At 39.0% G+C, this 23533-nt stretch overlaps 3 protein-coding genes across 4 annotated transcripts in view; all 3 read right to left on the bottom strand.

The window, feature by feature from the left end:
* Positions 1 to 7154, bottom strand: part of tspoap1 (TSPO associated protein 1) — a 73116-nt gene extending 65962 nt beyond the window's left edge. Inside the window, exon 1 of the mRNA XM_077504838.1 lies at positions 7010 to 7154. The gene's annotated coding sequence lies outside the window, so the exon portion shown is untranslated. The remainder of the gene's footprint in view (positions 1 to 7009) is intronic.
* hspb1 (heat shock protein, alpha-crystallin-related, 1) lies at positions 17 to 4400 on the bottom strand. The gene is made up of 3 exons (XM_077504847.1): positions 3891 to 4400; positions 1393 to 1456; positions 17 to 533 (listed from the first exon to the last, which is right to left on the bottom strand). Exons 1-3 carry the CDS (start codon positions 4279 to 4281, stop codon positions 377 to 379), a joined length of 612 nt encoding a protein of 203 aa, XP_077360973.1. The 5' UTR covers positions 4282 to 4400; the 3' UTR covers positions 17 to 376.
* srrm3 (serine/arginine repetitive matrix 3) overlaps positions 5584 to 23533 on the bottom strand; it is a 48194-nt gene continuing 30244 nt past the window's right edge. Inside the window, exons 7-14 of one of the 2 annotated variants that reach the window (XM_077504842.1) lie at positions 22847 to 22882; positions 22110 to 22160; positions 21685 to 21792; positions 20376 to 20541; positions 12358 to 12623; positions 11324 to 11569; positions 11104 to 11235; positions 5584 to 8543 (exon numbers count right to left, since the gene is read on the bottom strand). In XM_077504842.1, the coding sequence (XP_077360968.1) occupies positions 8273 to 8543; positions 11104 to 11235; positions 11324 to 11569; positions 12358 to 12623; positions 20376 to 20541; positions 21685 to 21792; positions 22110 to 22160; positions 22847 to 22882 (1276 nt within the window). In that variant the 3' untranslated portion in view covers positions 5584 to 8272. The other variant, XM_077504843.1, reaches the window with a different exon arrangement.

Below are 23533 nucleotides of genomic sequence, written 5' to 3'. Positions count from 1 at the left end.
CCCAAAAGAGACGCACTTGATGCCATTTCATCTTTTTATTCTCCGTTGACATTCCAAAATCAACCGAGGTCTATTTGCGGACTTCTAAACAGGCGTTGTTCTGCGTTTCGGGATGGTGACGTGCAAATGCTCGCTGGAGACTTTTTCACTCCAGCGTGATGTAACAGCCAGCGCGAAAGGAGAAACGTGCTCAGCGGAAACGAGGAAGAGCGAACAAAAGAATGTGAGCGAAGGGGAACAAATTAACAGTGCAAAGTGGAAACGCACGCATGCGGTCGAAGGTGCTCTCGGGCCTGGCTTAGCTCAGCACAAGACGCGGAGGTGGCCTCCGTTTTCACCCATCGTGATTTGGACGCGTGTTGGCGGGCGAGACCTCCTATTTCTTCGCCACGCCGCTTTTGGTGTCCACGGTGACGGGTATTGAGGTCGCCGCCGCCCCGATGGCCGGCTTGGCGAGCGGGGCCTCCACCGTCAGCACGCCGTCGGGGGACAGCGAGGAGGTGACCTTTTCCACGTTGGCGCTTGAGGGGAGGCTGCAGGCAGAAAAAAAAAAAAAAAAAAGTTTGCATTTTGAAATTGTTGACCAAAAGCATCAACTGACGTGAGTAAGCTTATTGGTCATTCTAGAATCAAAGAATATATTGGCCCCTCCCACTGAAAATTAAATTTCAGACAAAAAATACAAAAACATGCACATTTTGTGTGAAATACAATTTCCTGAGGAAAAAAATGTAACTGTGGCTTGTAGTAAAAGTTACTTAAAATACCAAAAGCCTTGACCACTTTTTATATCTTGTAGCTTTATGACCAACTTACACATTAAAATTCACAGAAAAAAAAAAAAAATAATAATAATAATAACAACAATAATAATAACAGCATGCTTTTCTTTGCAAAACATTGGTGCCGAAATTGTCCTGTCCATTTGATTAAGGGCAGTTCAGTTGTCAATGTGGCCACTAGATGGCAGCAAATCCAAAGGTAAAATGAGGACAAGTGCAGTCGTTCCAGGGTTTCAAACGTTTTGGTCCAGGGGTTTCAAAAATAGCACTTTAATCAGAATAAAACACTTTTTTTGCAATAGGAATTAAACTATCTGTTTTCAAGAGAGAAAAAAAAAGTCCCACGTTATGATACCAAATTCATATTTGATACAGTAAAACTACTATTTTCCAAAGGAACTAGTGTAGTTCAAAGGTCAGACTTGTAGCATAACATTTCATTCGTGTCTGTCAACAAGCTAGTGGGCATAACACTAATGAGTTCACCCAAGATAATTTGAGCAACTTTGTTATTTCATAAGTGCCTTTCAAACTGATATCTCCCAGCATTTATTTGTACCAAAGAAGTAGATGTCAGTTACAAAAAGGTTTGGATGCATCAACTACTTACGTATATTTTCTGGTGAAACATCTGGACACAAAACCATGTTCGTCTTTACGCTCCTCGTGCTTACCTATGGACAAAAAGTTATCAGAATCAAAAATGGGCTCCCACTAATAAGAGCATCTACAAACTTTAGCACACATAAATATGTTAAATGTTTCTCCAATGTTTTATTTTAATTTTTAAGCACTTAATGGCTTCATATAACTTTTATTTATAGTTTTAAAGAAGAGCAGTGTAGTCAAACAGCTAGCTAGCTAGCTAGCTAGCTTTGATTTGTAGGACACAAAAACGGACACAATTGCTTTGTTTTGTTGAAGTCAAACTATAGCATGAAACTTACCATGTTTAAACTTCCAGTTTGTTACGTTAATTAAACCAGACAGATTTCAAAAGTTGAGTTTTTAATTTGTGGCACAAAAACTTACGGACTTAAATGAACATATTAAAGCAAGCTAACCAAATGATGTGGCTTTCTTTTCTTTTTTTTGCTTTCAGTGCTTGTCGAATACTTACGGAAGCGTAGAGCTGCCAATGTGGAGTAAACATTTTTTGCTGGCGAGTATGTTTGAACATACTCGATTGCTGTGGTACTCGAGTGTGCAAGCGTAATACCCCATTGCATTATGGGGCAAAACATGACGAACCCAAATCATGCACGGCAGACATAATAAATCCTAAAAGTTACGAATGAACACTGTTTTTTGTCAACTTAATATTCTAATGAATTGGTAATGTGGCCCAAATTCCTAATAAAATGGCGTTTTGTTTTCGCTCGCGCATGCGCAAATAATACCCCATGGCATTATGGGAAGGTATGCTAACTTTGTAGCATGTAGCCGACAAGTACGTTCAAACATATTTGCGAGTATGTTCAAACATCTTTGCGAGTATGTTCGAACATACTCGTGAATATGTTCGAACATATTTGCGAGTATGTTCGAGCATACTCGCCAGCCAAAAAATGTTTACGCCACATTGGCAGCTCTACGCTTCCGTAAACACTAAATAAAATACATCATTTGCTTTCTCTCTCTTTCTAAGTTATTGACTGTACAGCGGATTTACTGTAACTCCATATGCGGATTGGGTAAGTCCAAAGATGGATCAGTCATCACTGTTTCGACGCTCCACTGTATTTTACTTGTCGTGCTATTTATAAAAAGGACCAACTGGAAGACTTGTCAAAGTGAGCGATCCCGTTTCGATAGATTATGCTGATGTTTAAACACTGAAGCAGATCGTCTTTTGTTTGTTTTGACATAAGCGAACGGGCGGCTGCAAATTCCACCGTGCCTTTGTTTATCTTGGGTGCCCCCCCCGACTATGTGCAGTGTGTCAGTTGCAGGCGGCGGTCAAAGCAGAGCCTGGACGAGCTCCAGCTGTCTTTGAACCCGATCCAATACGGTGACACCCAAAGAGTGTGATCGTTCGCAAATTGCATTCAAAATTGTGAAAGCTCCGTGTCAGCGATAGGGAAGTCATCCACTCCCACACGCTCAATTGTTTTTGTAACAGCAGGCTCTGATCCCCCCCCCCCAAAAAAAAGCCCACACCCACTAGCACACTGCAAAACAGCACCGCATTGTTCCAAGGTCTTATGTAACGGCGAGTTTCCAGAACAGTTAAGCTGTTAGAAGAGAAGCAGAGATTTTTTTTTTGGGGGGGGGACTGGTACACCTGCACAATTTAATGAATCTAATGATTCTGTCTTTCTACAGACACATACACTAAGGGATGTCTATCTATCCAATAAATAGGGTGAGACAAAATTCAAGGACGGTTCGATTCAGTGGGATTACGATTCATTTCCATACGGTACAGTTCAGTTCAAGAGGGGATGATGCATTGAGTTTCTTGTTTTCATTAGTTGTGATGAACCTTGTTCATACTGAAAATGTGGCATTTCCTAAAAAACTATATATATTTCTCTAATAAAAGACGATTCGATACGTATCTCGGCAGACGGGTACGATATGATGCAAGAACTGTACATTTTCCAGTGTAACGATTGTCTTGCTAATCCAATCAAAATGTTACAGCTGCTGCAATACATAAAAGCTCTCCAAAGCCCAAATTAGTCAACGAAACTCAAAAATAACAAATATATATATATATATATATATATATATATATATATATATATATATATATATATATATATATTAGTGCTGTCAAAGTTAAAGCGTTAACTCATAATCACAAAAAAACTTTCACATTAAATCATGTATTAATGCAGATTAATCACACTATTAATTTTGAGTGCAGATGATCCTTTAGCTTGACAGCGGACATTTAATAAATGTTTGCGTATGACATTCAGAATATTTGTTTATGTCAAAATATTGGGGTTATTCCCCCCCATTTTAAATGATGCAACTGATTAACTGATTCAAAAAAAGAGGAGGATGAGTGTGTGCAGTGGATCAAAAATTTTTTTTGAAGACGTCCTCATAACATTAACTGTCAAAAAAAATAAAATAAAAAATGAAAACACTGCTTACCAGTGATTTCCACCACCCCGTCCTTGGTCTTGACCACCAGCTCCTCAGGTGAGAAATGGTTGACATCCAGAGAGACTTTCCAGTTGTCTTGGGTCTGCTTGATCTCCGACATGCCCGTGCTCATCTGGCGGGAGAGGGCGCGGGCCTGCTGGGCCATCACCGCGCCCGGGTACATGACGGGCGTGTGAGGCATCACGGCGCCCATCTCGGGGAGCATCGCCGAGGGCCGCACGTAGCCGGGCCAGTGGGTGCACGGGTACGCCGCCAAGTCTTCCGCCGCGGCGGGCATGCCAAAGGTCTGGTCGAAGATGCGGCTGGTGGGGTACCAGTCGCGAAAGGGGTCCCAGCTGGGCGTGCGCAGCAGGGTGAACGGGATACGTCTCTCTGCCATGATGGAGAAAAGCTGCCGGCGCACTTTGGCCTGTTTGACGATGTTGGGGCCAACTTGCTATTTATACGAGCGCTGACACCACCCCCTCCTCTTTCCACTCCCCTCCGCACACTTGTGGAAGTTACCAGAACATCTATTTGCGGCCGACGAAGCACTGCAATGGAATCCGGCAGGAAGGCCCTCCCCAGCCAAGTGACAGCTGACCATTGCACTCTTGAACCTCCCACCCAAACGCGCAAACACGCTAACGTCCAACCTCCCCGTCTGCGGCGGCTCAAAGAGACGAGAAGAAGAATCAGACAGGCCTTCCATTACATTTCATAACATCATTAAAGCGACGTGATTATAAACATTTACAATTGAAAGGGGACATAATATGAGAAAGTGGCTTTTTAATTGCTTGTATATTTCACGCCAGCTCACCAAAGCGTGAAATTAAACAACCGAGTGAATCGTTTATTTACCGACTGCAAACTGCAGCTGCATCGAGGTTCATCTTTTAATGTAACGATATCCAAACATCATGACATGATATTATCACGATTAGGGCTGGGTATTGCTGCCAATCTCACGATACGATACGTATTGCGATACATATTTATCCCAATACTTGAGCTTCAAAGCAATACGTATCATGATATTTTACATTCATTTACTTGCATTTTATAATAACAGTCATATGTATACCTGAAGGATAATGTTATATGTATATATATATATATATATATATATATATTTTTTTTTTTTTTTTGATTTATTGAACATATAAACAAGCATCACAGCAGAAAAAAGCGGTAACAAAAGAAAAGAAATAAAAAAGAAATATATTCGAACGTACTCACAGTTAACAAAAAATACCCGTCTACCATAATTTGACTGGGGATGATTATTAATATTTCAATAACACACTATTGGGGGAAAAAAAAAGAAAAAACAGGATTTATTTTGCCCATTTGTTTCAATTTATTGTCAGGATTATGAACTTGGACACTACAAAGAAGGATTCAAAGGATCAAAAGGGGCAGTGCTATATCCAGAATCAATTAAGGAACAGATTGGATTATTTTACGAGGAGTGCAACAAAGTGCAAATGACGCAAGACATGAAAACGCGGTAGGAAGACTTTCTGGTTGTTTGTTTCTGTAACAGATCATTCCTGACCGAGTCTCTTGTTCCATTTTTTTGCGGACACTTTGACGTTCCAATGACAGGAAGTGACAATTATGACAACGCGTAATACTCAAGTCGCAATTTCTGAGCTGCTTCCTCTTTTGATAGACAAAGTGTTCACTGGGGTCGAGGTCAGGGGATTTGGGTCTTAAATTTTATTTTATTTTTCAAGCACAGATCTGTCCAGATTGGTTAAATACGGAATAAAGGACTCTTGTCAAACTCCCAATTGAGAGCGCGCCGTCATCCAATCGACACGGAATCATACAATCCATTTTTTCACATGGTATTACAATGTTATCGTACAAAAATGATTCAGTCATCTTTGCCCAGTTGGCCCCAGTGCTCAAAACAGATTCAATAACTTAAAATAATAAATAGTCCCATAAAATAAATAAATAAATAAATATGTCAATAAATAAATAAATAAATAAATAAATACATTAAATACATTAAATAGTATATTCACAAAACATGTGCATGGAAAATTTTTGCAGTAAGGTTTCATGTACAATGCCAGGGCAGCATCAGTCGTAATTTACGTGGAAAAGCGATATACACGCATACCGATAATCGGCGCAAAGTCGATCCTTTTTTTTGGTGTGGATGTCTCAAAATGATTATCTAGAGTGATTCGTCTTGTGGTGTGGGACGTTTATGTCATTTTCCCCACCCAAGCTGCTCAGCAAAACGTCGTGACTTGATGGCAATTGTTACACCTTACACATCGTTTGCTTAAAATGTTTAAAAAAATAAAATAAAATAAATAAAAAAAATTCGGTACGTGTGTATCCCGCTTCGCACACTCTCTGTGTACAGAATCAACATACACATTATTAGATAGGGTAGGCTGAAAGTAATAAATAATACATTTCATCTCATTTGCATGTGGCCGGTTCGCATATCATTACATCGGATGAGCTGAGTTAGGGCCACGCCCCCCGCCCACATAGGAGACACGCCCTTTTCGATCTGCGTCGCCTCGACTCTCGCAACTGAATGGAATATACAGTGCATAGTTTACAAAGCCAGAAGAGAAGAGATCTATACAGGCAAACATATACAACGTCACTTTTTAAGCATTGGAAAAAGTTCTTTTGTCCTCTTTTGTTCTTATTTCATTGATCTTGTTGCTCCCAGGGAAATAAATCGTGCCTTTTTCGTATCGCTCGTCGTACGCTCGGCACCTATTTTTAATGTATACATTAGGGTTGGGCGGTATTCAGACTTTGACACCGTTTCACCGTCTCCTCATCACTTATACGGTAATATCGTCACATTTTTGCTCTTTAGCTTTCTGGGTGTTACATTTTGTGATTTGGGTGCTCCATGGTTGCAATGTCAATGATTTTTTTTTTTCACCGTTTTCTAACCTTTACTTTACCACCCAAACAACACAAAACCCCAAAATGTATATATATTAGTGACAGTCACTGTTATTAAAGGCTGAACTGTGTGGCTCGGCACACATGACGTGTGAATGTCCAACCTGTCGAGGCAACGAACGAACAAAACAAAACAGGTCGTTCGACCCGTTACGTTATTATACATTGCCTACCTGTGGTGTTTTAATTTTCTTATCTGTCGCTGAGTCTGACCAGATGGTCATCGTCTTCCTGAATGACGGTTCGCGATAACAGGCAGCGCTTTCTGCTCCGGCTCGCTCCTTCACATACCGGTAAGTCCGCCAGGGCCCGGCGCGTCGGCATCGCACAATTACCGTCTTCGTGCACTCGTTTGCATATTGCCGCGTCGACATCTACCGGCTCGTTTTTTTTGTTTTTTTTTAATCGGGCCTGAAGCCAAAATACTGCCAAATTGCAGAAATGGCGCCTTTTCGCGAGCTGCTCGGCTCCATCTTGTCTTTAGTTGTTCCGGGTTATGGGCTGTCACATGACTGTCACATGACTAATTATTGCTATTAGTTTTTAAAATAGTTATAAGTAAATAGTTATATTAAGTTGAAAACAACTACACGTTTACATTTTCTCTCAATAAATATATTTATATCATTTTTTTAATATATTTTTTTAAATGGCGGTATTTAAAGTGACACCGTTTCTATTTTTAGACACTGCGGGAGACCATATTACCGCCCAACCCTAGTATATATACAGTACATACATAGATATATGAAAGATAGGGGTGCAACAATACTTCGATACGGGGTTCACGGCTCGGTACGCACTGAATCGCACATCTGGCATTTAGCAAGACTTGCTAAATGCTAATGCTAAACTACGGAGACGGCGCGCCTAATAATGAGGTGCGCCTTTTGCGTTCCGAAATCTGTAAACGTCGTCGCGCGACTTCGGTAAGCGCGCCGCTTGGTTGACCGCGTTGCGTCCGTACAGGAAATGTCCGCCCCGGTTACGGACTGGCAGGCATGATGAGAACCCGAAAGAGTCAGCTGAACGATGACGTCGTGGCGCTTGAAGAAACTGCCAACGATGGTGATTAGACGATTAGATGGTGATTAGATGGAGGCGGGGCAGAGGGAATTACGCCACAATTTGTGAATGTAACCGTGACACTAATGTTTCGTACCGAGCTGTGAACTTTGTGTATCGTTGCACCCCTTGAAAGTTCCCATTCACTTTGGATTTTGGTTGCTTTGTGGAAGAAGTGAAAGAACGCAGCAACAATTAAGATTTGTTCCAAGGGCTCGGCCAAATCATTTGACATGTGCGAACTATTTTTCCCTCTCAAGAGTTTTTATGCATTAAGTAGAAGAGAGTTAATAGTTGATAGGTCTCAAAAAAAAGATTTAGACCCTGGACTGGAAAACTTCACAAACCCGATTCCGCAGTTTCCTCCGCCATCAGAATCCGGGACTGTCGTAGCTGCTGTGGCTGGAGTAACTGCGGTGGCTGCGAGAGCGGCTCCGACTCCGACTCCGGCTCCGACTCCAGCTCCGGCTCCGGCTCCAGCTGCGGCTCCGACTTCGACTCCTGCTGCGGCTCCTGCTGCGGCTGCGGCTGTAGCTGCTGTAGCTGCGACTGCGGCTGCGGCTGGAGCGCGACGGGCTGCTCTCGTAACTGGACGACGACGACGGGCTCGGCCGGTAGTACGGGATCGGACGCTTCCGAGCGCTGCGGAGGGCAACCGGGAAGTGCGTGTCATAATCACCTTTTTCAAATGATGATGTTTGGTGGAGCAAAACATTGTTAGATGCTTGTGACCAGGACAGGAGCTAAAAGAGAGCAGCTGTTTGGGTTAAAACAAACAAAAAAAAGCCGCATACACGCTCATTTTAAGAGAAAAGCATGTGGTTAGTTCCCTCGTTAATTGCCACTCCAAAAGTGCTTCCGATGAGAAATTAGCACCCAAAAGAACTTGTCATTGAAGGCAAACTACTGATCTGAATAAATGACTGGACAGCCGATAGGCTAAGACTTTTGAAGTCGCGAGGCCGCCATATTGCTCCTCCCAAGAAATGTTTCTCGGCATACGATCCAAAACATTTACAGGATCCAATTTGGAGAATATTTGAGACAGTACTTTATAGAAACAGCATCATTTATGCTGTTTTAAATGTATTAAACATAAAAAGAGGACTTCAGACATTTTACAACTTGCCTTAAATACATGTATTAATTATATGCTTAACTCATTTGCTCCCAATAACGTGTAAATACGTTTTTTTTTTATGTCTTAAGTGTCCCAAAGACGTATTTATACGTCGCAACGCAACACGCAAATTTTTTTTGTTCTTTTTCTTTCTTTCTACAGAGCAGACACTTCTCAGACTTGGGTAAATTAAATTTTAGACCTAGGATGAAAATATGGCTGTTTTTTAAGACATTTTAGGCCTAAAATTTAACTTCCTGAATTTTAGACTTTTTAAGACTTTTTTTTTTTTTTTTTTCCCCAGGGGAACCCTGGATGGGCAATAATAACTTTTAATTTGTAAAATAAAAGTCTCTAAGTACGGAAATCGCTGAGCGGCCCGTCCGCTTCCATTCAAACGTCATTTCCTTCCGCCGTCCACGGTGAGGCGGTCACGTGATCACGTGACGTCGGTGCAAATGGTCAATAGTTGGGAGGAGCACGATGGCCGCCCTTGTCACTTCAACGGCTTGCACGGGCGTGTATGGGCTATCCAGTCATATATTCAGATCAGTGAGGCAAACACATAGTCAGTAACAGTGTGGTTAGTTAGTACAGTGGCTAGTTGTGATATTCATTCCATCAATTATGTTGTTTCAGCCAATTTTAATGTTCCCGTTTAGGGGATCTACACACATTAATAAATGTCATGTCTAACATTCATTCTCATTGGCTTCAGATGATTTACATGTCAGTTGTGTGCTCCAAAGTCGTGTTTTTGTACAGTATTAATAGCTTCATTCATTGTGAGGTGACAGTGGTGGTCTAAAGAGGTGGATCAAGTCCCCAAGAAGGCCCAGGCACCAAAATGCATAGCCCACCACTGGGTTAGTAGAACACTATCAAGGTATCGCTGCCATATTTGCAAATAAATTTGGGTCCTCCAGCCAATCCGTCATTGGCAAGCAAGCGCGAGAAAGAACCTTGATAGCGTTTGTGACGGCGTTATATTAGCGAGTGGGCAGAGTTGAAGAGTTGCTGTGAATTTCACAAAAGGATGTGGAGGAGGAGAGAGAGAGAAAAAAAGAAAAACCAGGAGGAAGCCAGGTTTACTCTGGGGGTGTTTTACTGCTCAGTCAAGCTTCAGGAGTCAGACTAGCAGGGTCCTACTGCACGGCAACAGTTACCACGGCAACTGGCCTGCAGCTCGGGCGCATCTCGTTGTCTTGGCATCAGAACCTTTAAGGGCTGGAGTGAAAGATGACAGCACATTTCATCTTTTTACATTCATTCGTATACGGTAAGTTCAGTAGTAGGGGGGAAAAGACACATTATTTATTTATTTATTTTCTAAATAAATAAAAAAACTGTGTACTCAGTTATATATCTTTTATGGTTTATCATCAACATGTATTGCTTTGAATGCATTTATCAACATTACTGTTTGAAACAGTTGGAAAATCTAGAAAAACATATTTTCTAAAATTACGATTTTGATACTTAAGAAAAATGTATTTTCAGTTCTGATTTGCCTGGCGTTGTTATTTTTATTTGATGGAGATTAAACGTAACACAAAAGGTTCGGGGTGAAATTTCAGGATGAACCTAAAATACACTATAACCTTTCCAGCTGAACTTAATTTGACCAACTCTAACGCGCACACAGCTGTCGGTGTTTCGGTGATTTTTTTTGGAGGGCTGCTCGATTATGAAGAAAATATTAATCATGGTTAATTTGGTCATAAGTGAAATCACGATTAGGACAATTTTTTTTTTTTTTTTTTTTGGTAAAAAACAAGAAAATGTTTAAACGTGTAAAAATGACTAAGAAAAATAAATTTAAATTTAAACAACTCAAAATTAGAATTAAGATTCTTTTTTTTTTTTTTTTTTTAAACACATTCTCTTTAATTAATTAAGTATACAGCAGGTCACACTAACCTGCAATAAGAGAATTAAAGTGCATGAAGCCTGTGAGGAAATACAAAATAAATGCGTATGCATTTTTATTTTTTTTTACATATTTACTGTAATAACATCCAAATGTCCCAATGTTTCTGTTCATATCAGGTCGTGAGCGCACATCCAGAAGACTGGCGTTACCTGGTAATCCTGCGAGCTTCCATGAAACTGGGCGAATCTCTCCTCCGCTTACGAATGGGCGAGTAACTCCGAGAGCGACGGCGGGCCCGGCTGTCGGCGTCGCTGTCGCAGCGGCCGGGGCTGTCTCGCTCTCTGCGTGAGAGACCCCGGTCAACGGCAAATAAAAAATAAAAAAAAATAAAAAAAAAGCGAGGGTGCCGAGAGGTGAGCGCGCGCTCACCTGGAGGTGTTCTGCCTGTTGTGAGGAGACTTGACCTTGCTGAGGCCTCGGTCCCTGCGGGCGCACGACGAGCGTTCGCTGCTCCAGGAGCTGCTGCGATGTCTCGGGTTGGGTTTTCCCCGCGACGCCTCTTTCTTTCTGCTCGACGCGTGAGAGTGGCGGCCTGGCGAGGCGGATGGGCTGCGGTTGTGCGCCTGACCTCGACCGGAGCGGTGGTGGCGCTTGGAGGAATGGCTGCTTTTTGTCCTCAGGAAGGAAAGCAAAAAAAAAAAAAACGATCACGTAGAGTATTATGTAGGTGGAGTGCAAGGGGTTTCCAAACTTTTTCATTTGAGGGCCACATATCAGAAAATCAGAAGGACGCAAGGGCCACAATGTTATGAGGAGAAATTGTGTTTAAGTCCTAAAAATTGTACAAATAATTCATTTGTGCTTTTGCATATTTATGTGGCTGCTTTGCTCCGCAGCAGTCACATATTACTATCCTCATAAATGGCCCCAGCATTTATTAGAGCGGAATTTTTCAGAAAAAATGCGGCCCGAACCGTTTAACGTACCGGCACAATGAGGTATCAAAAGATGCGGCTCGATCGGACTCGGCGGGGAACCTTTTTTTTACGGAATTCCGAGAAGGGGGGAAAAGCCAGAAATTAAGCACCTTTTTCCAAGCCACGCTGTACACACATACATTAACCAACCGATATGATTTTTTAGCTCATTTTGTTGCAATTTTTCCCATATAGCATGCTAATGCTAGCATGGCACGCTAACACTAAGTTAGCATATTAATGCTAATGCTAACTTGGCATGTTAAAGCTAATGCTAAGTTAGCATGCTAATGCTAAGTTAGCAGGCGAATGCTAATGGTACGTTAGCTTAGCATGCTAATGCTAGCTAGCTGACTGATTGAGAGGTAAAGTACACCAACATTTGGCAAAATTTCCGCGGACATTTTTCTAGTTAGAAAAATGCTACAGTACATGAACCTGAGCCCTGTTGTGCCCCAACGGGGATATTCCAAACTTTCTTCTTACTTTATCTGATGGCGGCTGCCCCTCCCCCTGTGGGCGTGGTTGTGGTGGGAATGCGCCGAGTCGCTGCTGTGAGCAGGAGAGTGGCAGCTGCTCTTGTTCCGTCCCCGCTGGTTCGCTCTCCTCGCCGGCGCGTTGGCGCTGTCGGCGCTTCCAGCTTCGCTCGTCGTGCACATCTGCACTGCTTGGCTCCTGCTGGGGGCGCTGTGGTGCTTCTGATCTCTCAGCAAAGTGGACTGGACGCTTGCAGAGCCAGCTATCCGCAGCTTCTGGAAAGAAACGATGACCCAACAAGGACACAAAAAAAAAAGAGAGAGAGAGGGGGGAAGAAAAAAAAAAGGACAAAGGAGCATTAGAATGTTTTCACTTTGTCATTTTACTGAGTGCTACGGTGTACCAAAAGAAGGTAACATCAGAAAGAAGAAGAGCTAAGTTTTCTCCATATGGCTTATAGATAGATAGTCCTCTATGGTGCAGCGCATGCAATACTTGGCATGCAAAACCATAATGAGTTGAAGAAATCATAACCGCAAAAACAAACAAAACAAAAACTAGGAGAAGGAAGAGAGGGAAAGATATCAAAAAAAGTGAACCAAATAATAGAGCAGAGGCAGAAATTGAAGAGCTACAGATAGTGTAGAGAGAGAGAGAGAGAGGAAAAAACAAAACAAAAGAGGACTTCTTTATATTTTAAAGTCATGATGTCAAAGAAATGAAAGTTAACAGAAAGAGAAGACAACTGGACGGAACATCACAGAAATGGAGGGAACAAAATAAAGATCACGATTATTCAATCAGTCGAATCAGAAAACAAAAATCGTCTGCTACTCAATTTTCTCTTTCTGGATTTTTTTTTTTTCCCCCTGAAGACAAGTGCTGACATGTGAACAGCGACCCATTTTCTTTGCTTTTTTTTTTTTTTTTTTTTTTTTTTTTTTTAAATGGTCTTGTTTAACTCCCTTCTGGTTAGCATCCACTTACCAATAAAGTGGTATTCCCTCCTTTAGTAGGTAAGGTATGAAGAAAAGGGAAAAGTGGGGCAACATAAGTGCATCATTAGATTCACAAAATGCAAGAGAAAAAGACACAAAACCCTTCCCTGTGAGTGACTCATGAGAGAGACAGTGCATGGAAATCAATGGAAAAGACGTCAAAGCAAAGAGGAAAAACATGGACGTTTTTTTGTTTTTTTTTCCCCTCAGCGCCAGCCGCCTCCAGGAACGGCAGCTTTTACCATTTTCCTTCCGGAGTTAATTCACTCATTCACTCGGACGCGACGTAATGGCCGTCACATCACTTATTTGAAGTGTCTCCAGTGAGCTTCTGTGACCGGAAAAGGCACTTTTTAAATACAGGTTTTAAACTAACAAACTACTTCTCAATTTACAGATGTGGGCTTCTCTTCATTTCTGGTGGTGATTTTTTTTCCTTTGCAAAAAACAAAACAAAAAGTACCACAAAAAAAGAAGAACAGGTAGTTAATGTCTGTCTCTGCTTGACTGAGAAGAAATTTGTTGTTTTATCTTTGACAGTCAAAGACAATCAAAACAAAATCTTGCGCTTGGTGGATGTAATCAAATTCACTTCTGATTGTCACTTTCACTCCCTCAATATCAACCAAAAGACTTTTTTTAAGACTTTTTTTTTTTTAAGTAGGGATGTAACGATATCCAAACATCACAATACGATATTATCACGATATGAAGGTCACGATATGATAATTATCACGATATTGTGGGGATACAAAATAAAGTCCCAATATTGTAAAAAAATGAGCTCATACAACAACAACAACAACAAAAAACCACACACACACGGTATTGTGTTTTTGTACATTACAGCAATGAAAAATATAAAAATATAAATATATATAAAAAAAATATAAACAATACTAATACACTAATACAAGGAGTACAATAAATTAATATATTTTTATTAATAGAATAAATAAATAAATTAATTAATAATTGTTTAAATTAAATAAGAAAATAATAAATACAATAAATTGAGTTCCTCCACATATTGATTCTGTTCACAAGTATATTATGTTCCCTTTCATCTGGCCATTATCATGGATTTTAAACATAGAAGGGCCAAAACATGCCTTGTGAAAATTAAACTGCACTAAAAAAAAAACTAGCCACCAGAGGGTGCTAGGGTGGGTACTGCCCAAATGGAAATCAACCTGACTTTTTTTTTTTTTTTTTTTAACAGATGTGCTGCTTTTAAAATCATGCCACGACGACGACGATATATTGTGACAATTTTAATAGCACGATATCACGATATTGCCATTATCATTACATCCCTATTTTTAATGAGTACAGCCCTTGTATTGGATCTCATCAGATTGTGCAAGTTGAGATGATAATATGACTTGCTCAGTGTGGCTTAGAACTGTCTCACAATCTGAGACGATGCAAATGTGATCCGTCCGTTAAAATAGAACCTCAGTCCTCTAGACAGACGACAGCGAAGTGATACACTGTAATACGAAAATTCACGCCCAATGTTGACAACTGTTTTAAAAAAAAAAAAAAAAAAAAAAAAAAAAATTGCGAAAATGACAAGATCTACCCGATAGACAAGAAATGCATTTTACTCAAAAAAAAAAAAAAACAAAAAAAAAACGCTTGACCGAAATACTGGTCTCCAGAACAACTTTTTAAAAACAACAACAACAACAAAAAAAAGAGCTTTTTAGTACGCAATCAAATCTTCCAGAGTGAAATCATAGTCGATGAAGTAAAATAACGTGACCACTTGTGAACGACAGAGAGAAAGAGAGAAGGAGGAGAGAAACATTGACGTCACTCAGGCTCGGGTGCTTGTCACATTCTCATCTGCATCAAGATCACGTGCGTAGGCAAAGCGTTACCTACCTTCCGTTTCAACCAGTGACACGTAAGCAAGATCAACAGAACAAGGAAACAAAGAAAAAAAAAAAAGATAGGAGAAGGGAATGTTCTCCGCAGCGATATGGGAAAAAGACAATAATGACCTCTTTTAGTATCAAAGCTTTTTTTTTTTTCCGTCCAGAAACTAACGAGAAATAAACAAATAAAAAAAGAAATCAAAACTAAATGAAGAGAAAAAAAATCCAGATGGAAAATTAGGATGATTCTAGAAACTACATGATTTGCTTTGTCTTTTTCGCTTGTACAAATGCAGCCATATTTGTATCCAAACAAGGGGGGATGGGGGGGGGGGGGGGTAAAGGTAAGTGGATATACAGTAATTTATGATCATATTAGTGGAGAGAAAGGAGGTAAAATAAGGTAAAGGTGTGCATGCAGAGCTGGCAGATGTGAAAGATATGTGGGAAGGAAAAAAAAAACAAAAAACGACGACAACAACAACAAGAGTCAGCTGTGAGTCACATGACACGGATGAGGAGGTCGGACAGGAGGGAGGAAAAGTGTCACTGCTAATACGAGCTAGCGAGAGTTGATACATTTGAAAGGGACCCCAGTCATATTCTGGCCTGGGCCTTCTTTACATTCACGATATCCTCGACTAGCATTACTAACACGACTAACTACTACAACTATTAATACTACCACCACCAACACTACTACTACAGATTTGATGTCAGCTCCTGTTTTTGGTCACGTGTGTTTATTTCTCAACACTTAAACGGTAAAGCGTACAATAAAGCTGCGTTCGGAATCACTACCTATTCGCTACTTCCCTATATTGTGAGTTTGTTTCTTAAAATATGGCATGAGTAGAGATAGACTGATATATATTTTTTAACTCTTTTACTGCCTTTTTACTTTTACAGACGTCACACTGAGATTTTTTTTTTTTTTTAATTGTTGACGTTATTTTAGGTTTATGGCAACATACGTCGTGATTTTACTGATCGTTATTAAACGTTTTTGGCGGTCAAAGAGTTAAGGGCCTGATACGGATTATCCGTAGTCAAACCATCACAATTTAAAAAAAATAAATAAAAAAATAATAAATCTGAATTCTAATTCTAAACTTTGTTGAAATGTCTTAAAGTGACAGTGTGTAATCTTTAGCACCATTTAATGGTGAACTAATAATTCATTCGTTCAACTCCCACTATTGATCTCAATAATAAGCAAAAAAACAAAAAAACAAAACAAAACATTCTATCGCAAATTTTTATTTTATTTTTTTAATATACGTAATCATAGGTCTCGTAATCGCTAATAATTCGTAAACGTAGTTAACCCTGCTTGCAGCTAGTGTCGGACCCAATATTAACTGAAAATTTAAATAAATAGTTCCCTGAGGTGAACAATTTTAAATCGATGTTTTATCGGCTGTCAAATTTCTAAAATAAATAAATAAATAAATAAATAAATAAATAATAATAATAATAATAATAATAATAATAATAATAAAAATAAAACACAACTGTTACTGATATATCAGCGCAGATAATCGGCCAGAAAAACTGACTAATAACCGGTCTAACCCCGGTCGTACTTCAAAAGTAGTGAATGGGCAGTAAAAAAATAAATAAATAAATAAAAAAATACAAATAAAAAAACAATAAAAAGCAATATATGCGGTACAGAAAATAATAGTTGCTGATAAAGAGTTGCAAAAACATCTTTAATAAAAGTAGAGTAACACACAACACAGCTTGTTACAAAGTGCTTTGTTGCATTAATTTTATAATTGTTAATTTTATAATTAATTAAAACATAATTCAGTATTTTAATTTTTTTATTTTTTTGCAGAATGTCCATCGGCGGACACACCTATGTGATACTTTGTAATTATGCAACAGCAATAACGTCATTCTGGGTGTGCTGAGGAGTGTCTGAAAATGTATTTTTCAGTGAGTTTTTTTCCCACGATATAAAAAAAGTGATTCGGGAGTAGGGAATAAGTGTGAATGATTCCGAACACAGCCAAACAGTGAACCTATGGTTGAAACGTCACAAAAAAAAACGTTTAAAATGGCTTGGGTCCCTTTAAAATAAAAATCCAGTGTTAATAAAAGTGCATATTGTCACACATCATCAGTGGGGTCCGCAGAGTTCACATGACTACCCCAGTTGGACTGTCTCACTCTTATCCTGGATGCTTTCCTTGTGGCGTGCTAATTTTATCAGAGCTGTGAGAGTTAAAACCGTGATATGTACCAGTACGTGCAAACAATTAGAATTCATAGGTGAAGAGGAATTGACAAAAAAACAGGGGTGTGTAGACTTTTATTTTTTAATTTTTTTTATTTTTTTATGTTGGCCAGCGTCCTGACATGACAGTATTGCTACATGTTCTGGATATTTATGTGTTGATACTGTTTTTTTGTTTTGTTTTGTTTTACAGTAATGAGTATGTCTGACAAATCTACCCTGCTTTAGGAAATATGCTTTATTTGTAAGATTCATTTCCCCATCTCTGATTAAGCACATCCCCCATTGGGAAGCATCCAGGTTTAAAAAAAAAAAAAAAAAAAAAAAAAAAAAAAAAAAAAAAAAAACACGAAAAAAAAACAGAACATTTGCAAAACCACACAGCTGCAGCAAATCAAAGTCCATTTCATCCAGGAATGCTCACACATAACCTCCTTCATGGTTGCTAAGATGCTCAAAATATTCCAAGACACTTCCAACTATGTGCCTTCACTACATCCCAAAAAGTTTCGGATCGAACCAAAAAGCTTGTTTGCCATTCTCCAACCCGTCAGATTGAGGCAACAATCAGACACAGAGAAGATACTGCCACCTAGAGGCAACATGCACACTGACACGGAAAGGAGCCCAATTCATGAACTCCTGTTGCACTGGCCCAGGAGGAGAGGAGGATCTATGACTGAGCAGCTTGTTTTTTTTTTTGGACAGAAAAGACAACTGGATTGACAAGAAGAAACGATTCCACATACCCAGTTTAACCAACTTGGTCCAGCTCCAAAGCATTTGAGTGCTTTTTATATAAACAAGAGAGACATCGGGGCATTTATTTATTCATCGTTAAATACCATTTGGATTGATCAAGGGGTCAGAAAAGAAAGAAGAATGAATGGCAGAAGCAGAACAGAGATCAGATGAGGTCTCGGAAGATACATGCAAGAATACATAACAGGAGGCCGAAGTGTGAGCTTAGGAGAAGATTTGTTTGAATATCATAACTATCGTCCTCGTTTAAGTTCAGGTTGCATTTTTCAAAAACTAGTTGGACTAAATTATGAGTCGTCTGTTTTGTTGGACTTTGCATTATTATTATTATTATTATGTTAACTATTTTTTTTTAAATTAAGATACAAATAAGGCACAATCTACTTGCAAATGCAATAAAATTATATTTGAATCAGGCTTGCATATTGCATATTATGACACTGAATTGCTTTGGGAACTGGCAGCGGTCAAAACATACACTCACGGAAATATTTAAGCCTATATTTTTTTTACATGACAAATTCCCATTTACTTTATTATTATTATTATTATTATTATTATTATTATTATTATTATATCATTTTAATACAAACCTACCAAATAAACCTTATATAAGACATATTTACTAGTCAAATACAGCTTATTTATTTGAAATGCAGAATCCTCATGTTTATGTATTTAATATTAAAAAAGTATAATTCCGCTAAATTAATAATAATGAGAGTATTTATTTCAAATACATAAAGTATATCGTTTGAATTGCATAATAATCAGGTTACCTGATTATGCCCACGCCCCCCATTTTTTGCATTTTTATGTTGTAGGGATGAAACCGAATGCAAACATCCCCAAAAATATGAAAAAAAAAATAAAAAATAAAAAATAAAAAATTATACTTCATTAACTCATTCACTCGCAGCCATTTTCACTGAAGCAACACCCGTTGGTTGTTTTACTGGATTTTGACTGATTTTGCAAGGTCCACATAATATTATGATCTATTGCTATAAAACATGTAAGCTACCAAAAGAAATATTAGAGAAAAAAAAAAAAAAGTATATTTGCAACTGTTTCCGTTTTGCAGCAATTAGCATTAGCTAACCTGTTGAAAACATTGGCAAAAAGAGCTTGTTGCAACATGGCCCTAGCTGATCTCTTATACTCTGCTGCCACTTGTCGGCCATTTTTGTAATAACTACAATTGCTTTAAGCGACCTCTTCGGAAGCTGTATCAAAGCATTCTGTATGCACTAGCATAAAATAAATAAATAAATAAACTTAAAAAAAACAATGTAGAAATACATTTTTGGGAGTGAAGAACAAAGTATTAAAAAACATATTTATACATTTTTGGGTAATGAATGAGTTAATACTAAATACATAAACCCGAGGATTATGCATTTCAAATAAATAGGCTTCATTAGATTAATGAATATGTAATGAGGAGGGTTCCTTGGTAGGTTAGTGTTAAAATTACTGTATCTAAAACAAGTAAATGGGAATTTGTTGTGTAAAAAAAAAAAAAATACATAAATCTTAAAAGTTGGGCTCAAATATTTCTATCTACTGCACTCTGGGTTATTCAGCTCATGACGCCAAAATATGTGTCTGATTGGGGTGACTATTATTTTCAGTTTTAATGCCTAACTTTAGCGCAATATTTGCAGTAGTCAAACCTCCCATCAACTACCTCACATTTTTTTTTTCCCACCCCTTTATTATATATTCCTTCAGTGAGCAACCACATGAATTTTTGCTCATTATTCTGGCATCATAGTGTTCCTAGATAACTCCATTTTTGCACGTGAGGAAAACATGCTAATGCTAACGCTGGACTCGGAAGATCTTATGTGGAACACACGCACACGCACGCACGCGCACACACAAAGAACCTTCGTCTGCGTTGCCATCAAACAAGAACAATGAAACAAGATGGCAGAGGAGTCAAAAGAAAGCCAGATAACAAAGCAGCAGGTCTTTCTACACATCGCATAAAAAGGACAATCATCGAGCATGTGTCCTGTAACCTATGAATTATTGATGAAAAGAAAAAAAAAAAATCAAAGTCAAGTCAAGTTAGAAGACTGTGGGCAGGTTGGGGGGGGGGATTAAGGGAGTAGAAGAGAGGAGATGACGTACATCTTGCACCTTATCACCGTCAGTGTGGTTGAGTCTGCCGGCTTTGTGGCAACTGTGACTGCGGCGGGTGCGGTCGCCATTGTGCCAGGCGCCGGGACTGTTGGGGCCCGGGGAGAGTGACGCGCTCGCTGCCTTCTTGCCGCCCTTCTTGTGCTTGGAGTTCAGCCTGGAAGAGCAGAGCCACTGAATGATGTTTTATTTTTTTTTTGGTACAACTGCGTAATGTTATAAAGATGGACTCACATCCTGTTGGGCTATTCGTAACAGTAACGCAACAGGAGAGGCAGTGAAGAAGCAAACAGTTAATTAAGTCAAACTTATGATGGGCCAGCGTGGTTTTCAAAAGAAGAAAATTTGAGGGATTTTCAAATACCATTTGTTTTTGTTTTTTTTCAGACCAATACCAGTTCAAGGACTCAACTCTTGAGGAGTCACTGATACCAGTAGTACTTTTGATACATCCAAAAAGTAACAGAATTTTAAATGAAGACATATAGACCTCAATATAGTATTCATTCTTTAACACTTCATTAAAATAACTAATTTGCTCCCATGATTTTTGTTGATGTTGTCATAGAGATACCTTCAGGCCTCGACTATAAACATACATGTCAAGTTTGGGATTTTTTGGAGCATGTACCAGCGCTCCTTTTTCATTGTGAAACGTGTTTACAATTTTTGTAAAAATACTGTAAGTACTTGCTCATACTTAAAAAAAACACAGTATTGTGCTTTTTTACATAACAGCAATGTTATGTTATTATTATGTTTTTTATTCTTATGATATTATTATTATGTTAATTGCTAATGGACGCACACATTGAAAATAGAAAAAAATAGAAAGCTGCAAGGGCCACTTTGATTTCTTTTTTTTTTCGTTATTTATTAAACATGGTCAAAATCGATGAAACAATTATAAATTGTTGATATCATGTAGTTACTTATTGAAAACTCAATACAGCTAAATCCCAACTTGACATTCTGAACCACAACAAGAACAATTGGTAGTAGACTGGGCACACTGAAGAACCATTAAATTAATGTGATGTTTTCACAAGTTGGACCTTGACGCAAAGCAACAAATGTATGAAACTATTTTTATTTCTGAAACTGAATTATTAGCTGCCAATTTGTGTCTTTGCGTCTCGTAGAAACGTTTAATCCAACCTCTTTTTTTTTTTTTGTTTAAACAGCATTGAAAAATTAATTTTAGTATTTGCCGCCAAAAAATGTATGGCGGGCCGCAAATGGCCCCCGGGTCGTAGTTTGGAGCCGTGTGAGAGAATCGCGCGTGATTGGCGGAATGTACCTGCTGGGAGATTTGGAGGCGCTCCCAGCGGATGACAGGGAAGCGCTGCGGCTGCTGCAACAGCTGCCTTGGCGCTGCGCGCTCCTTCTGGGGGTCTCGGCGGGGGACCTAAACCAAACAGCCACAAACGGACACAAACACGTGCACAAATAGGGAGGAGTTTGTACGTGTGAGGACGCCGCAGGGACGCACGTGCAGAATGCAAACTCGGTCGTCCATCTGGTTGTATGGAAAAGGGGTCAGGCACGGCTGAACAATTTTTTTTTTAGCGAAGTCAGACAATTGTTTGTTTGACTGTTGTGTTCGGAAATGAAATTCTGCTACCTGCATAATGTGCATTATATCATAATATCATGTACGGATGTATAATTAAATCATTCCGACAGCCTAATCATTGCATTGTTGCTCGTGAATATGTGTCTCACCTCTTTTTCTGTTTATTCTTGTCTTTGTGTTTGTCCCTCGGACTGCCGGACCTGAAACAAAAGTGAGAGATCGGTAAAGAATCGTCATTTATATTTCACAGGTCTTCGCTCCCTTTATCCTTTTACTACACACCAAAATGGGAGATTTGACTTAAAACAAGGGCTGCACATGGGGCAAAGTATTAGAGGCATATTTTGAGAGATTAGAGAAAATGAGAATATTGCGATAAAGTCCATTATTTTCTGTAATGCAATTAAAGAAGCAAAAATGCCATACATTCTGGATTATTTACAAATCAACTGAAATATGGCAAGCCTTTTATTGTTTTAATATTGCTGACGATGGCATTTATTTATTTTTTTAACTTGGTTTGAGGAAATATTTAATATTTTGAGGTAGGATATTTTGAATTTTCTTAAGCTGTAAACTATAATCAGCAATATTAAAAATAATAAAAGGCTTGCAATATTTCAGCTGATTTGTAATGAATCCAGAATGTATGAAATATTTGCTTATTTAATTGCATTACAGAAAATAATGGACTTGATCACAATATTCTAATTTTCTGAGACAGTCCTGTATGTGAAAAATAACTTTTTAAATTGTTTTAATTTTAATGTCAGTATTTCTGTTGCTGGTTCATATGTTCAATAAACAAACAAACAAGCAATACATTGCGCAATATGTGATCATACTGTATATAAGAGTTAATTTCTCTTTTGCCCAGCACACGTACCTGTACCTCCTCTTTTTACTGGAGCCTGATGCTGACCTACAAAAGTAAACAAGGTTATTATTGGACAACTTCTTCAACAGAATTATTCATGTGGACTTAGAGGAAAGTGAGCAGAAAATGTATTTTGCATAATTCCATGTTGTAATGTGTGACGGTGACTGACCTTTCGTTAGCAGCAAATTATTTCAAATAATTGGTGGAAATATTTGCACTAAATCGATGACCAACGATGGGTTTTGCTAGTTGCTAACTTATTTATTGACCCATGTATTCAAAGACGGATCCCTGTCATGCAGTCGTTCATATCACCTCACGTTCACCCTCATTGCGGTTTCCATGGAAATGAGTGAAAGTCTGTGAGAGTCGACCCACATTCTCCCCTGCCGATTCGCACACCTACAGTGCGCGGCTGAGTGGCAGCACTAGAAAGGTGAAGGAGGGGTAATAAAACTGTCACGGGCTGATGTATGAATTATTGCAGCAACTTTTTTTTTTTCCCCCCCCAATGGAGGGAGCCACCTGGGAACTAGCGGATATGAGCTGTTGTTCTGGAGAACTCATTATTCTGTTATTGAAAAAAGCTGCACAACTCACCTGACACAACCGAGGAAATGCATGACACACATTTCATCTGTTTCACAAAACTATCTGTACGAATTTTATGGCATAGTAATAATCTAGTACTGA

This window comes from Festucalex cinctus, chromosome 18, assembly GCF_051991245.1.
Source record: "Festucalex cinctus isolate MCC-2025b chromosome 18, RoL_Fcin_1.0, whole genome shotgun sequence".
Lineage (NCBI taxonomy): Eukaryota > Metazoa > Chordata > Actinopteri > Syngnathiformes > Syngnathidae > Festucalex > Festucalex cinctus.
This window is presented reverse-complemented; position numbering and strand designations above follow the sequence as displayed.

Bases quoted from the DNA above. Each gene is read 5' to 3' on its own strand.
- hspb1 (XM_077504847.1), bottom strand. From the start codon at position 4,281: ATGGCAGAGAGACGTATCCCGTTCACCCTGCTGCGCACGCCCAGCTGG. The intron at 1,457-3,890 runs GTAAGCAGTGTT...TTTTGTCCATAG, and splicing joins CGGGGTGGTGGAAATCACTG to GTAAGCACGAGGAGCGTAAA. The intron at 534-1,392 runs GTAAGTAGTTGA...TTCTGCCTGCAG, and splicing joins TGTTTCACCAGAAAATATAC to CCTCCCCTCAAGCGCCAACG.